This window comes from Mesoplodon bidens (genome assembly GCF_964165515.1).
Source record: "Mesoplodon bidens genome assembly, chromosome: 5".
NCBI lineage: Eukaryota > Metazoa > Chordata > Mammalia > Artiodactyla > Ziphiidae > Mesoplodon > Mesoplodon bidens.
Genome location: NC_138161.1, coordinates 130,748,905 through 130,765,430, shown reverse-complemented (window position 1 = coordinate 130,765,430; position 16,526 = coordinate 130,748,905). Strand labels below are relative to the sequence as shown.

The following is a 16,526-nucleotide window of genomic DNA, read 5'->3' as shown; positions in this document are numbered from 1 at the left end:
TTAATGATCATGGTCTAGATCCATTAGTTCTTTAGGATTTGCAAGTAATTTAATTTTATAATTCCTTCTTCATTTATTAGCTGAAATACTTCTATAAAGAGGACTCACACCTTATCAATTATTTGATAACCTTGATGTACAGTCTGTTTAGGAAAGATAGGATAAACATTTGATTCTTTCCCTTTATTTACTGTTTTTAAAATGATTTGGTTTGCTAGCATCTTCCAAAGATGATTGAATATATATATTTAAAGTATTTTTTTTGAATTTTTGAATTTTATTTATTTTTTTATATAGCAGGTTCTTATTAGTTATCCATTTTATACATATTAGTGTATATATGTCAATCCCAATCTCCCACTTCATGATGGGGGTTGGATAACAAAACAGACAAGGCGACCTCCTGTGTCAACAGAGGGGTTGGGAAATTAGAGATTACTGTTACTGTTAGATTATTATTGAAGTTAGAGTTTAGGCCTAACACCTGGTTTGAAAGCAGCCTGGGAACTCATGCAAAGGAGAGTGAGACACTATTTCCTAGGTTGCTTAGGACTCTGCTTCAATGATGGGAGTCTTAGCTGCAGAGCACATGGAATGTACTATGTTGAGGAGTGGACATGGAGGTAGTATGGGAAGATTCTTACTAAAAGCTGTTTAAATATCTCCTCCTTCAAATACAGATTGATCTGGGGTTAGGACAGGGATGAGTCTGCAGCCTCAGCTGTGGGAACCTGGGCAGAGGGAATAGAAATAAAGCTGGGAGACTGATATTCTGTTGTAGTTCTCCACCCTGTATCATCGCCATCACCACCTTCACCACTAGCAAGTTGGTTAAGAAAACGCAGTAAACTATAAACTATCTTGTTTATATAGCCTGCTATATCTCAAACCATTTTAGTTTACTGTCAAGATATATTGTGAAGATCTTTAAAGGGTCTGCAGTTGATAGACGGCTCTAAGTATCTTAAAAGCTCAGTGTCCGTATCTTTATCTATATATAGTTTACTCTGGCTTCTAAACCCTAACAGTGTTAATATATAGCAGGTTGGTGGAAGTAAGGGAGGTTGCAGAGGATCAGCATCTTATTGAAAGGCTCTTCTACTTAAAAGTGGCACCATTTGGGGCTTCCCTGGTGGCGCAGTGGTTGAGAGTCCGCCTGCCGATGCAGGGGACACAGGTTCATGCCCCGGTCCGGGAAGATCCCACATGCCATGGAGCGGCTGGGCCCGTGAGCCATGGCCGCTGAGCCTGCGCGTCCGGAGCCTGTGCTCTGCAACGGGAGAGGCCATAACAGTGAGAGGCCCGTGTACCGCAAAAAAAAAAAAAAAAGTGGCACCATTTGTTACTGTGTCTCAGCCGTGGCCCTGGGGCAGTTTCAGAGGGTTTGTACCAAGAACAGGGACATTGTTTACAGAGCTGGCCTCATGCTGGAAGAGATGGTATCAAATAGAGCAGCCCAGGCTTGCTTTTCTCTTTTTTATACTGATGATATATCAGTCACTTCAGTATTTTATATAAAGTTACAAAAATGCATATAAATCTTTGGTCATTCTGCTGGAAAGTGAAGTAAAAAGCTACTTTTAGCAATCTTAGCAGTTTGGGGAAAATATTTAAATTATTGGGGGAAATTCCTGGTATTATCTTTTTTGTTCTTCTTTTTGTTAAAGATTGATAGAGCTCTTTGGATGTGAATAAAATTGTTAATAGCATGAAAACTTAATCGCTTGGGAATAGAAATAATTTGTTTTCATGTTATTTTTCTTGAGTACTAGGGCATCCTAAGCATTTCTGCATGGGGGAAGGAGTCAACCTGTTTTCATTTCCTTTTACGTTGAGAATTTTTGTTTTGCATTTAACCCTTGTGTTATGAAGTACCTGGAGTTACTACTTAAAAAACCAGGCAGCAGTGGGTAATGAAGTAGTGTTGCTGGCACCATACTAGTTGAGTAGCACAGGAACATTATGGAGAAATCAGTCATCTCACTGACCATTATACAGACCCTTCCCTAGACTGAGGGTATTTTCTATTGCAGGATTTTGCTGCCATGTAAAATTTGCTCACGCAACACAGATAGTGTGCTTATTCTGTTCCGTTTCATTTCATGAGTCCTGGTGAATTTTTATAATAGCAGTATTGTATGGTTAATAACCATATAACTGTATTAACCATGGTTAGTAACAGAGGAGAATAAATCCTGTGGTACTCTCTACCCCCCGTCCCCACACGCAACATGCACATTTTTGTAGGGGTTTTTTTGTGTTTTTTTTCATTCAAGCTGTGGAGAAGGTTGAGAAGAGAGAAGCTACAACTCCTGTGAATTGTTACCGGTTCTTTCATTCCATATCTCACAGATGAATGTGGAGTACAGGGGTTATATCTGTTGTACTTGGTACAACAAGCTCATGTGAAGCATAAAGGGAACGGGGAGTATATTTTCATCAGTAGTGGCTCCAGAGATTTTTTTCATGGGAGGAACTGATGAACAGTGATTTGGTTGGGGAGGGGGTTCTTGCTGGCATGCTGCCCAAAGCACTGCCATTTTTTAAATGCTGGTTTTGCATGTAAAATATGCTAACGTTTACCCAGGTTACTAAATTCAGTAAAGACGTGTTTCCAGGATGGACACAGTAAGTATTGATTGGCTGATTTCCTCTACGCAGTCTAAAAGTTTCTTTTAATTATATAGGCAAATTATTTTGGCCAGTATGTAAAATTGACTTAACATTGGAAAAAGCATCCCTTAAATTATTAGAAATCATATGTTAGAAAATGAGATGTGTCTAGTGGATTGAATTGTAATGTCTAAATGCCTTTTAAAAATATTTTTGTTTTCAATTAATATCATAATTTGGCAACTTTTAATACTTCCCGGCTATTAATTTTTCTTTTCTTCCAGGGGCCACATTATCTTAGTTCCAGAATTTAGCCTTCCGCTGGAATACTACTTAATCCCCTTCCTTATCATAGTGGGCATCTGTCTCATCTTGATAGTCATTTTCATGGTAGGTAAAATAATTTTAAATACTTTTAAAAAAAATAGTATGAATGGCTCTAAAACACACTGTATTGAGTGAGAGAAGCCTTACATAAAAGAGTATGTATTGTATGAGTCCATTTATATGACCGGTTCTGGAAAAGGCAAAGATAATATGGGTAGAAAAAAAATCAAAACAGTGATTGCTTCTGGGGGGCTAGAGAGGGATGGGAAATTTACTCAGAAGGGTATAAGGGAATTTCCAGGGGAGTGAGAGTCACGTTCTGTATCTTGAGAGATGTTTGGGTTGCGCAATGTCCGAATCACCAAATTAATACTTAAATTTGGTGCATTTCATTGTATGTAAATTTTACATAAAAAGAAAAAAATGCTAAACTCTAAGTAATGAGTTTATATGCTGAAGTATTTGAGGGGAAGTATACTGATATCTGCAGCTTACTTTGAAATGCATTGTAAAAAATAAAGAGAAAAAGATGTATTGATGGGTGGATAGTGGGATTCTCTTAGGGTTTATAGAAGAGGTTTCTAGAGGCCACATGGTGTGTGATATCGAAACAAATTGAATGCAGAAGCAGATATGAGAATCCTTCTGTATTCTATTAAGATAGGTATTAAAAGAGATTTACAAAGATATAAAACAATCCCATTATTGTCTCTAACCTTTTTATTTTTCATAAAGAGTATTTATATTAACATCCAGTGAGTTTATTATTGTATTGAATTCATAGATTAAAGATTAAACACTGTCTTTGAAATATTCAGTCTGCCTATGATATTGTAATCTTTCTTTTAATTTATTTTGGTCTTTCATATATATCAGTTTAATAATTTTTTTTTCTGTAAACATTTTGCATGTATTTTGTTAGACCTTTTTGGAACTTCATTTTCTAATTGGTTATTACTAGGGTATAAGAACATTGTTGATTTTTTAAAATAAACTTTTAATTTTGGAATAATGTTAAGATTTACAGAGAAATTGCAAAGAAGAGAGTCCCTGTACATTCCTTGCCTAGTTGCCCCCATTGTTAACATTTTACTTTACCATGATACATTTGTCAAAACTAAGAAACTGACAGTGGTAACATTACTGTTACTAAATTCCAGACTGGATAGATTTTACATTTTTCCTTTAATGTTTTCTTTCTATTCCAGGACCCAGTCCAGGTTACCACATTGTTTTAAATTATCATGTATTCCCAGTCTCCTCTGATCTCTGAACAGTTTCTTAATATCTCCTTGTTTTTCATGACCTTGACAGCCTTGAAGAGTCTTGGCCAGGTATCCTGTAGAATGTCCCTTAATCTGATACTTTTCTTATGATTAGACTGGGTTGGTTATAGGTTTTTAAAAAGAGTATCAGCAAAGTCAAGGGCCCTTCTCAACCTAACATGCCAGGGGGGTACATGATATTTGCATGACATCACTGATGATGATAACCTTCATCCATTGGTTTAGGTAATGTTTGCCAGGTTTTTCCACTATAAGGTTAATATTTTTTCTCTTTCTCTATTCTATTCTTCCTTTGGAAGTGAGACACTAAGTATAGCCTGTCCTAAAAGTGGGGAGGGGCAGGAATTAAGCTCCACTTCCTGGAAGTAGGGAAGTATCTACATTTATTATTTAGAATTCTTTTGTAAGAAAGATTTGTCTCTTCTTGGCATTTATTTGTTCAGTCATTTATTTATATTAGTTTGTGCCCTGTATATTTATTTTATACTTTGGGTAATAATCCAATACTACATTATTTTTGTTGTTTAACTGTTTGAGCTTTGGCGATTGGGAGCTCTGCAGGCTGGGTCTTGGGTCCCTTTCATTCGACCCATCCTTTTGTTTTGTAAGTACTTCTTTGGTGTTTGGTCCTGTAAGAAACTCCAGGCTCATTGTTTATTTTTCTGCCCCAGCCCTGGAATCAGATAGTTCTCCAAGGAGCTCTGCCTTTTTTAATTGAAGTGTAGTATTTAGAGACCAACATTTGGACACTGGACAGTATTGATTTTTATATATTAATCTTATCTCTGCAAACTTACTGAATTCTCCTACTCTGGTAATTTGAATTTGTTGATTCTCCTGTGTTTTCAGTGTAGAAGTAAGGATGGAAAGTTAGAACAACAAACAACAAGCAGAAAGTACACTTGACAAATTAGAAGTAAATACCCTTAAGCCAATAAAGATTAATGACTAAAAACTTAAAATGAACATCATTAAATAGTGAATTATTAGAAGACTTCCCATGAAAGTCAGGGACAAAAAACAAAGGATGCCTGTTGTACCTCCTGTTTAACGTTGCACTATATTTTCTGGTAAAACAAAAAAAAGTGGTATAAGAATTAGAAATAAACTAAATTTTTATTTGCCTTTTTTCTTTTAAAATAATGAGTGAGTGCTGCATTATATGTCTTTTTTTCTATCTGTTGTAATAATCGTTGTTTTTTCTTTTACTCTGTTGTTATGTTGGATTACATGAATTTGTTTTGTACATTCTAAAAATCCTTGTATTTTGGGTATAAACTCTCTTTGATTACGATATATGAATTTTGTCTTTGCATTTTGGGTTATTCAAATTTCTCTAATATGATCTGCCAGTTTTACACTTGGACATAGGTGCAAAAAATCCTAAATAAAATATGAGCAATCTGAATGTCCAGGTAAGGGGAAACTTTTAGTTTTATGGGGCTAGAATAATCTTGACATCAAAACTAGACAATCCCTTGAGCACTGTTGGTAGGAATGTTAAATGGACCAGTCACTATAGAAAACAGTGCAGCAACTCTTCAAAACAGTTAAACATAGATTTATCATATGATCCGACAATTCCACTTCTGGGTACATACCCCAAAGAATTGAAAGCAGGGAGTCAGATATTTGAAAGCTTATGTTCATAACAGCATTATTTTCAATAAGCCAAAGGTAGAAGCAACCCAGTTGTCCATTGATGGATGAGTAGATAAACAAAATGTGGCATATACATGCAATGGAATATTATTCAGCCTTAAAAAGGAAGGGAATTCTGACAGATGCTACAACATGGATGAATCTTGAAGATATTATGCTAACTGAAATAAACCAGTCACAAAAGGACAACTACTATATGAGTCTATTTATATGTGGTACCTAGAGTAGTCAGATTGAGACAGAAAGTAGAATGGTGGTTGCCAGGGCCTATGGAGAGGGGAGAATGGGGAATTACTGTTTAATGCATACAGAGTTTCAGTTTTGGGACACGGAAAGAGTTTGGTGGATGGATGGTGGTGATGGTAGCACAATGACGTGAATGTACTTACTGCCACATACCTGTGTGCTTAAAAATGGTTAGGATAGTAAATTTTATGTTACATATATTTTACGACACTTTAAGATAATTAGACAAGATAAAGCTAGCCCCATAAAAAATTCAAGCTTTCTTTTATTTTCTACTATTGTAAATAGTTTTTTTTAATGAAATTGAGATTATCATTTACTTGAATTTCTGGTGAAGGTTGCCTGTAAAATCATCTAGATCTGCTGATCTTTTTCATAATTACTTGGACGTATAAATGCTTGTCTACTTCATCATACTAAATTATATTTCTAAGAAATTGTCTATTTTGTCTGTTTTCAAGTATTGTATAAAATGATTTATAATATTTATATACTCAACAATTTAAGGAGAATACCTACTATATGTGGGATAAGTTCTATTTATTCATATCCATTCATTGTGCCTTGCACAATGTTGTCAGAAGTTAATCTTGAGGAACCAAGATGGCAGAGTAAAAGGACGTGTTCTCCCTCTTGCAAGAACACCAAAATCACAACTAGCTGCTAGACAGTCATCGATAGAAAGACACTGGAACTAACCCAAAAAGATACCCCACATCCAAAGACAAAGGAGAAGCCACAGTGAGACGGTAGGAGGGGCACAATCACAGTAAAATCAAATCCCGTAACTGCTGGGTGGGTGACTCACAGACTGCAGAACATTTATACTACAGGAATCCACCCACTGGAGTGAAGGTTCTGAGCCCCACGTCAGGCTTCCCAACCTGGGGGTCTGGCAATGGGAGGAGGAATTCCTAGAGAATCAGACTTTGAAGCCTAGTGGGATTTGATTGCAGGACTTTGACAGGACTGGGGGAAACAGAGACTCCACTCTTGGAGGGCACACAGAGTAGTGTGCGCATTGGGACCCAGGGGGAGGAGCAGTGACCTGAGGGGACACTGAACCAGACCTACCTGCTAGTGTTGGAGGGTCTCCTGCAGAGGCAGGCAGTGGCTGTGGCTCACCGTAGGGACAGGGACACTGGCAGCAGAAGTTCTGGGAAGTACTCCTTGGCGTGAGCCCTCCCAGAGTCCGCCATTAGCCCCACCAAAGAGCCCAGGTGGCTCCAGTGTTGGGTTGCCTCAGGCCAAACAACAAACAGGGAAGCCAGCCCCACCCATCAGCAGTCAAGCGGATTAAAGCTTTACTGAGCTCTGCCTACCAGAGCAACAGTCAGCTCTACCCACCACCAGTCCCTCCCATCAGGAGACTTGCACAAGCCTCTTAGATAGCCTCATCCACAAGAGGGCAGACAGCAGAAGCAAGAAGAACTACAATCCTGCAGCCTGTGGAACAAAAACCACATTCACAGAAAGACAGACAAGATGAAAAGGCAGAGGACTATGTACCAGATGAAGGAACAAGATAAAACCCCAGAAAAACAACTAAATGAAGTGGAGATAGGCAACCTTCCAGAAAAAGAATTCAGAAGAATGATAGTGAAGATGATCCAGGACCTCGGAAAAAGAATGGAGGCAAAGATTGAGAAGATGCAAGAAATGTTGAACAAAGACCTAGAAGAATTAGAGAACAAACAAAAAGAGATGAACAATACAATAACTGAAATGAAAACTACACTAGAAGGAATCAATAGCAGAATAACTGAGGCAGAAGAACGGATAAGTGACCTGGAAGACAGAATGGTGGAATTCACTGCTGCAGAACAGAATAAAGAAAAAAGAATGAAAAGAAATGAAGACAGCCTAAGAGACCTCTGGGACAACATTAAACGCAACAACATTTGCATTATAGGGGTCCCAGAAGGAGAAGAGAGAGAGAAAGGACCAGAGAAAATATTTGAAGAGATTATAATTGAAAACTTCCCTAACATGGGAAAGGAAATAGCCACCCAAGTCCAGGAAGCCCAGTGAGTCCCATACAGGATAAACCCAAGGAGAAACACGCCAAGACACACAGTAATCAAACTGGCAAAAATTAAAGACAAAGAAAAATTACTGAAAGCAGCAAGGGAAAAACAAAAAATAACATACAAGGGAACTCCCATAAGGTTAACAGCTGATTTCTCAGCAGAAACTCTACAAGCCAGAAGGGAGTGGCATGATATACCTAAAGTGATGAAAGGGAAGAACCTACAACCAAGATTACTCTACCCAGCAAGGATCTCATTCAGATTCGATGGAGAAATCAAAAGCTTTACAGACAAGCAAAAGCTCAGAGAATTCAGCACCACCAAACCAGCTCTACAACAAATGCTAAAGGAACTTCTCTAAGTGGGAAACACAAGAGAAGAAAATGACCTACAAAAACCAACCCAAAACAAGAAAATGGTCATAGGAACATACATATCGATAAATACCTTAAACGTGAATGGATTAAATTCTCCAACCAAAAGACACAGGCGGGCTGAATGGATACAAAAACAAGAGCCATATATATATACCGTCTACAAGAGACCCACTTCAGACCTAGGGACACATACAGACTGAAAGTGAGGGGATGCAAAAATATATTCCAAGCAAATGGAAATCAAAAGAAAGCTGGAGTAGCAATACTCCTATCAGATAAAATAGACCTTGAAATAAACAATGTTTCAAGAGACAAGCAAGGACACTGCATAATGATCAAGGGATCAATCTAAGAAGAAGATATAACAATTATATATGCACCCAACATAGGAGGACCTCAATATGTAAGGCAACTGCTAACAGCTCTAAAAGAGGAAATCAACAATAACACAATAGTAGTGGGGGACTTTAACACCTCACACCAACAGACAGAACATCCAAAATGAAAATAAATAAGTAAACAGAAGCTTTAAATGACACAATAGACCAGATAGATTTAACTGATATTTATAGGACATTCCATTCAAAAACAGCAGCTTACACTTTCTTTTCAAGTGTGCACGGAACATTCTCCAGGATAGACCACATGTTGGGTCACAAATCAAGCCTCAGTAAATTTTAGAAAATTGAAATCATATCAGGCATCTTTTCTGACCACAACGCTATGAGATTAGAAATCAATTACAGGTAAGAAAACGTAAAAAACACAAGCACATGGAGGCTAAACAATACCTTACTAAATAACCAAGAGATCACTGAGGAAATCAAAGAGGAAATCAAAAAATACCTAGGGACAAATGACAATGAAAACATGATGATTCAAAACCTATGGGATGAAGCAAAAGCAGTTCTAAGAGGGAAGTTTATAGCTATACAAGCATACCTCAAGAAACAAGAAAAGTCTCTAACAATCTAACCTTACACCTAAAGGAACTAGAGAAAGAAGAACAAACAAAACCCAAAGTTAGCAGAAGGAAAGAAATCATAAAGACCAGAGCAGAAATAATTGAAATAGAAACAAAGAAAACAGTAGCAAAGATCAATAAAACTAAAAGCTTGTTCTTTGAGAAGAAAAATAAAATTGATACAACATTAGCCAAACTCATCAAGAAAAAGAGGGAGAGGACTCAAATCAATAAAATTAGAAATGAAAAAGGAGAAGTTACAACAGACCGCGCAGAAATACAAAGCATCCTAAGACTACTACAAGCAACTCTATACCAATAAAATGGACAACCTGGAAGAAATGGACAAATTCTTAGAAAGGTATAACCTTCCAAGACTGAACCATGAAGAAATAGAAAATACAAACAGACCAATCACAAGTAATGAAATTGAAACTGTGATTTAAAATCTTCCAACAAACAAAAGTCCAGGACCAGATGGCTTCACAGGTGAATTCTATCAAACATTTAGAGAAGAGCTAACACGCATCCTTCTCAAACTCTTCCAAAGAATTGCAGAGGAAGGAACACTCCCAAACTCATTCTATGAGGCCACCATCACCCTGATACTAAAACCAGACAAAGATATTAGAAAAAAAGAAAATTACAGACCAATATCATTGATGAATAGAGATGCAAAAATCCTCAACAAAATACTAGCAAACAGAATCCAGCAACACATTAAAAGGATCATACACCATGATCAAGTGGGATTTATCCCAGGGATGCAAGGATTCTTCAATATACGCAAATCAATCAATGTAGTACACCATATTAACAAATTGAAGAATAAAAACCATATGATCATCTCAATGCATGCAGAAAAAGCTTTTGACAAAATTCAACACTCATTTATGATAAAAACTCCAGAAAGTGGGCATAAAGGGAACCTACCTCAACATAATAAAGGCCATATACGACAAACCCACAGCAAACATCATTCTCAGTGGTGAAAAACTGAAAACATTTCCTCTAAGATCAGGAACAAGACAAGGATGTCCACTTTCACGACTATTATTCAACATAGTTTTGGAAGTCCTAGCCACGGCAGTCAAAGAAAAAGAAATGAATACAAATTGGAAAAGAAGAAGTAAAACTGTCACTGTTTGCAGATGACATCATTCTGTACATAGAGAATCCTAAAGATGCCACCAGAAAACTACTAGAGCTAATCAGTGAATCTGGTAAAGTTGCAGGATACAAAATTAATGCACAGAAATATCTTACATTCCTATAAACTAATGATGAAAAATCTGAAAGAGAAATTAAGAAAACACTCCCATTTACCATTGCAATAAAAAGAATAAAATACCTAGGAATAAACCTACCTAAGGAGACAAAAGACCTGTATGCAGAAAACTATAAGACACTGTTGAAAGAAATTAAAGATGATACCAACAGATGGAGAGATATACCATGTTGTTGGATTGGAAGAATCAATATTGTGAAAGTGACTATACTACCCAAAGCAATCTACATATTCAATGCAATCCCTATCAAATTACCAATGGCATTTTTTACGGAACTAGAACAAAAATGTTAAAATTTGTATGGAGACACAAAAGACCCCGAATAGCCAAAGCACTCTTGGAAAAAAATGGAGCTGGAGGAATCAGACTCCCTGACTTCAGACTGTACTACAGAGCTGCAGTAATCAAGACAGTATGGTACTGGCACAGAAACAAAAACATAGATCAATGGAACAAGATAGAAAGCCCAGAGATAAACCCACGCACCTATGGTCAACTAATCTATGACAAAGGAGGCAAGGATATACCATGGAGAAAAGACAGTCTCTTCAATAAGTGGTGCTGGGAAAATTGGACAGCTACATGTAAAAGAATGAAATTAGAACACTCCCTAACACCATACACAAAAATAAACTCAAAATGATTCGAGACCTAAATATAAGACCAGACACTCTAAAACTCTTAGAGGAAAACATAGGAAGAACACTGTTTGACATAAATCACAGCAAGATCTTTTTTTGATCCACCTCCTAGAGTAATGGAAATAAAAACAAAGATAAACAAATGGGACCTAATGAAACTTCAAATCTTTTGCACAGCAAAGGAAACCATAAACACGATGAAAAGACAACCCTCAGAATGCGAGAAAATATTTGCAAACGAATCAACAGACAAAAGATTAATCTCCAAAATATTTAAACAGCTCATGCAGCTTAATATTAAAGAAACAAACAACCCAATCCAAAAATGGGCAGAAGAGCTAAGTAGAAATTTCTCCAAAGAAGACGTACAGATGGCCAAGAAGCACATGAAAAGGTGCTCAACATCACTAGTAATTAGAGAAATGCAAATCAAAACTACAATGAGGTATCACCTCACACCAGTTAGAATGGGCATCCTCAGAAAATCTACAAACAAGAAATGCTGGAGAGGGTGTGGATGAAACGGAACCCTCTTGCACTGTTGGTGGGAATGTAAATTGATACAGGCGCTATGGAGAACAGTATGGAGGTTCCTTAAAAAGCTAAAAATAGAATTACCATATGAGCCAGCAATCCCACTACTGGGCATATACACAGAGAAAACTATAATTCAAAAAGACATATACACCCCAATGTTCATTGCAGCACTATTTACAATAGCCAGGTCATGGAAGCAACCTAAATGCACATTGACAGACGAATGGATAAAGAAGATGAGGTACATATATACAATGGAATATTACTCAGCCATAAAAAGGAACGAAATTGAGTCATTTGTTGAGACGTGGATGGACCTAGAGACTGTCATACAGAGTGAAGTAAGTCAGAAAGAGAAAAACAAATATCGTATATTAACGCATATATGTGGAACCTAGAAAAAATGTACAGATGAACCGGTTTGCAGGGCAGAAGTTGAGCCACAGATGTAGAGAACAAATGTATGGACACCAAGCGGGGAAAGCCACAGGGGCGTGGGGATGGTGGTCTGATGAATTGGGCAATTGGGATTGACATGTATACACTGATGTGTATAAAATTGATGACTAATAAGAACTTGCTGTATAAAAATAAAATAAAATAAAATTCAAAAAAAACTTTGTCTTTCAGAGAAGTGGACTTTGAGATTTGCTTTTTTTTCTTTCATTCAACAAATATTTATTCTGCACCTCTGAACCTAGGCACTGCTCTCGGGTGTGAAGTTTCCTCAGTGAACAAAATAGGTAAAAATCCCTGATGTCAAGTATTTTACATTACAGTGAGACTTATGTTCTAATGTATTTACTCTCCTTTTTAATCTATCTCATGAATTTCTTCTCTTGGCAGTATTATTTTCTTTCGTCTGCTTGTTTTGGATACGTTGCTTTTCTCTTTCTAGCTTGATCAGCTAAATACTTACTCATTTTCCTTTACAGTATATGCCTTTAGGTTATAAATTTCTCTTTAACAATCACTTTAGCTGTATGTAACTCATTACTTTTGATAAGGAATATTTTTATTTTAATTTGGTTTAAATTGAGAAGTATTTTTTCACTGTTATGTGGGATATTTCTTTATCACTTTTGATGTATCCATCCATGTGAATGGGAAACTCAGTTACTAATACTCCTAGCCCTTCCCTACTCTTCTACTCAGTTGGTCTTAGGAGAGATGAAGTACCTTATCTGTGTGGTACATTTGCGAAGAATAAATTAGGGCATGCTTAGCTCAGCTTCATCTTTCTCTTGAGGTGAACCTGTCTTCAGCTCCTGCAGGACTGGTTCTGCAGTTCTAGAGGAGGGTGAGGGAAAGGCCTACTCCATTCCTGATTGTCTTTGTCTATATTTGGGTGGGTAAGGCAGTCTAATTCAGTGGTTAAGGAGAAGTTTCTGTTTCTTTCTTCACCGAGTTAGGTGCTCCACCTGCTTCCATCTGCCAGTTCATGATCTTATTTTCAAGTTATTTAGAATCCAGGTGGCGAAGAGACATGGTAATTGTGGTTAAATTTTGTAAACATTCCCCACCATATGTGTGAAAAGAATTGTGGTGTCCAAAGTTTTATATATGTCCATTAGTTTGAGCTTGGGTATTTGTCTTGTCCAGTCTTTTTTTCTTTCTTTCTTTTGTATTATTTAAAGACAGTTTTATTGAGATATAATTCCCATAATATAAAATTGACCCATTTAAATGATATGGTTTTTAGTATTACAGAACTGTTCAGTCATTGCAATTGTCCATGGTTTTTTGCACTCGTCTGTATTCTAAAGCAGTGCTATGCAATAGAACGATGTTGTGAGCCACATTTATTGTAATTTAAAGTTTTCTGGTAGCCAAATTAAAAAAGGTAAAAGGAAATATTTTGGTGAGATTAACTTAAATACTGTATTTATTTAACTTAATAAATCTAAAATGTATTTCAACATTCAGTTAATATAAATAATTATAAAATATGTTTTACATTCTTTTTGTACTAAGTCTTTGCAAACTGGTGTGTATTTTATACTTTTACAGCAAATCTCAATTGAGACCAGCTGCATTTCAAGTGCTCAGTAGCTACATGTATATAATGGCTACCATATTGGGCATCATAGGTCTGTGGTCTTTACTTTTTTTTTTTTTTTGGTCTGATTGATCTAGAAATTACTGAGCTTGTGAATTTGTGTATTTCTCCTATAATTTTGTCATTTTTTAGGTGAAGTGTCCTTTTTATCATTGTGATAACTATTTCCTAATGATGATTTTTGTCTTATATCCTGTTTTACTTTATATGCCAACTTTTACTTAGTATTGTCATGATATAATTTTATCTATCCCTGTATTTTTTACCTTTACTTTTGTCTTAATGTGTCATTAAATTTTGATCTTGTGTGTTGTGAATGGTTGGAATTTTTTCTTTATCCAATATGATATACGCTTTTAAAAAAAACTGGTGAATTTATTACTCCATTTGCATTTTTGTGATTTGGACTAATTTCTATTGTTTACTTTTTATTCTATTTTTTTTTCTATTATACAGATTTGGATTACTCAACTTTTTTTCTCTTTTCTCTCCCTTTCTCCCTTTTTCCTACTAGTTTGAAAGCTTATATTGTATTTTTCTAGTGGTTACTATTAAATTTTTAAAATAAACATCTACTGATTAATATATTAATAAACTGCTCATTTAAATTGTATAGTTTGGTAAGTTTTGACATACATATGTATACCTGAGAAACTACTACCGCAATTAAGATTATAAAATATCAGATCAGCTCAGAAAGTTTCCTCATACTCTGTGATAATCACTCCCTTTCACCTCTTCCAAATTTTTCCTTCATGTCTCCCCCCACACCATTGCTGGGCAACCACAGCTCTGGTTTTGGTCACTGTAGACTAGTGTGCATTTTCTACCACTTTATATACAGGGAATCATAAATTACATACTCTTTTGTGTCTGCCTTCTTTCTCTCAGAATAATTATTTTGAGATTCATATATGTTATTGAATATATTGATATTCATTACTTTTTATTGCCAAGTTGTATTCCACTGTATGACCATACCACAGTTTTGTTTATACACGTACCCGCTGATGAACATTTGGGTTGTGTCTCGTTTTTGGCTATTACAAATAAAGCTGACATAGACTTTTTTGTACATTTGTATATAAGTTGTTATATGGATATACACTTTCATTTCTATTTGCTAAATATAAATAGGAGTGGGATGATTAAGTCATTTGGTACATATGTGTTTAAATTTATAAGAAACCACCAAACTATTTTCCAAAGTGGTTGTACCATTTTACAATCCTTTCAGTAGTGTATCAGAGTGCCAGTTCTTCTACTTCCCTGCCAACACTTGGTATAGTCAGTCTTTTTCATTTTAATCATTTTAATTGGTATATAGTGGTATTTGTGATTTGAATTTTCATTTTTCTCTTGACTCATTATGTTGAACATCTCTTCAAGTGCTTATTTGCCATCTGTATATATTCAGTAGCAAAGTGTATATTCAGATATTCTGCCCTTTTTTTTCTCTTGGGTTGCTTGTTTTCTTATTATTGAATTTTGAATTCGTTTTGTATTCTGGATAGATATCCCTTATGAGATATGCAATTGGCAGATATTTTCTGCCAGTCTGTGAACTGTCTTTTATCTTTAAACAGTATCTTTTGGGGAGAGAAGTCCTTAACATTGATGTAGTCAAATTTGTCAAATTTTTCTTTTATGGACTTTGTTTTTGGCATTTGGTTCTGGTCCCATGGACTTCCTTTTTATTCTTGCAAGGATAGCAAATTATACTTTAAAATATTTTGTATATTTTATCTGATATTTCTGAATATTTATAGTACAGGTGTTCTGTATTAGTTCTGTCCATTTTGCTGCTAGAACCACTGAAAGTGCAGTTTAGTGCATGTTATGTTTGAAAATTTTATTAGTTTGTAACTTACAGAAATTCCACCCCCCCCCCATTTTTGATCCAGTGGAGTCTTTGAACCTGGAATCTACCATTTATATTTTTGCCAACAAATAGTTACATGTTATTTATAATGTTTTTGTCAGAGTAAATTAAAGATAATTTAGGTCATTGAATAAAAATTCAAAGGATAATTTATGGGTTAACTAATCACTAATGATAACTAATCATGGATATTTTAATTAATAGTCTCATGACTAGGGTTTAAATAAATTGATTTGTAGCAGCTATCTAGAAACATAAAAGACATTTGTTATTTTAATGGTCATTTTCTATTTGCATGTTTAATATCTGACTCCCTTTTTTTTCTCTTTTATTTTTAGATCACAAAATTTGTCCAGGATAGACATAGAGCTAGAAGAAACAGACTTCGTAAAGATCAACTTAAGAAACTCCCTATACATAAATTCAAAAAAGGTAAGTGAATATTTTTATTTTCTAAATAAAAACCCTTCGTTTATTTAATAGGACATGGTGATTATACTCTAATGCAACCTTCTGAGTCCTTGCCATACCCTATGCCTGACACTCAGTTGATAATGAACGAGTGAATGTGGAAGATGGTCTTTTGCTGTGGTTTATCCTGGTGAAGGCAAGA

The 16,526-nt window shown here is 35.7% G+C and overlaps 1 protein-coding gene across 4 annotated transcripts in view; it reads left to right on the top strand.

Annotated features, from left to right (window-relative positions):
- RNF13 (ring finger protein 13) overlaps positions 1–16,526 on the top strand; it is a 214,870-nt gene that overhangs the window by 165,183 nt on the left and 33,161 nt on the right. For all 4 annotated transcript variants that reach the window (XM_081234135.1, XM_081234133.1, XM_081234134.1 and 1 more), the window contains 2 exons: positions 2,898–3,003; positions 16,252–16,345. In XM_081234135.1, coding sequence (XP_081090261.1) covers positions 2,898–3,003; positions 16,252–16,345 — 200 coding nt within the window. The remainder of the gene's footprint in view (positions 1–2,897; positions 3,004–16,251; positions 16,346–16,526) is intronic.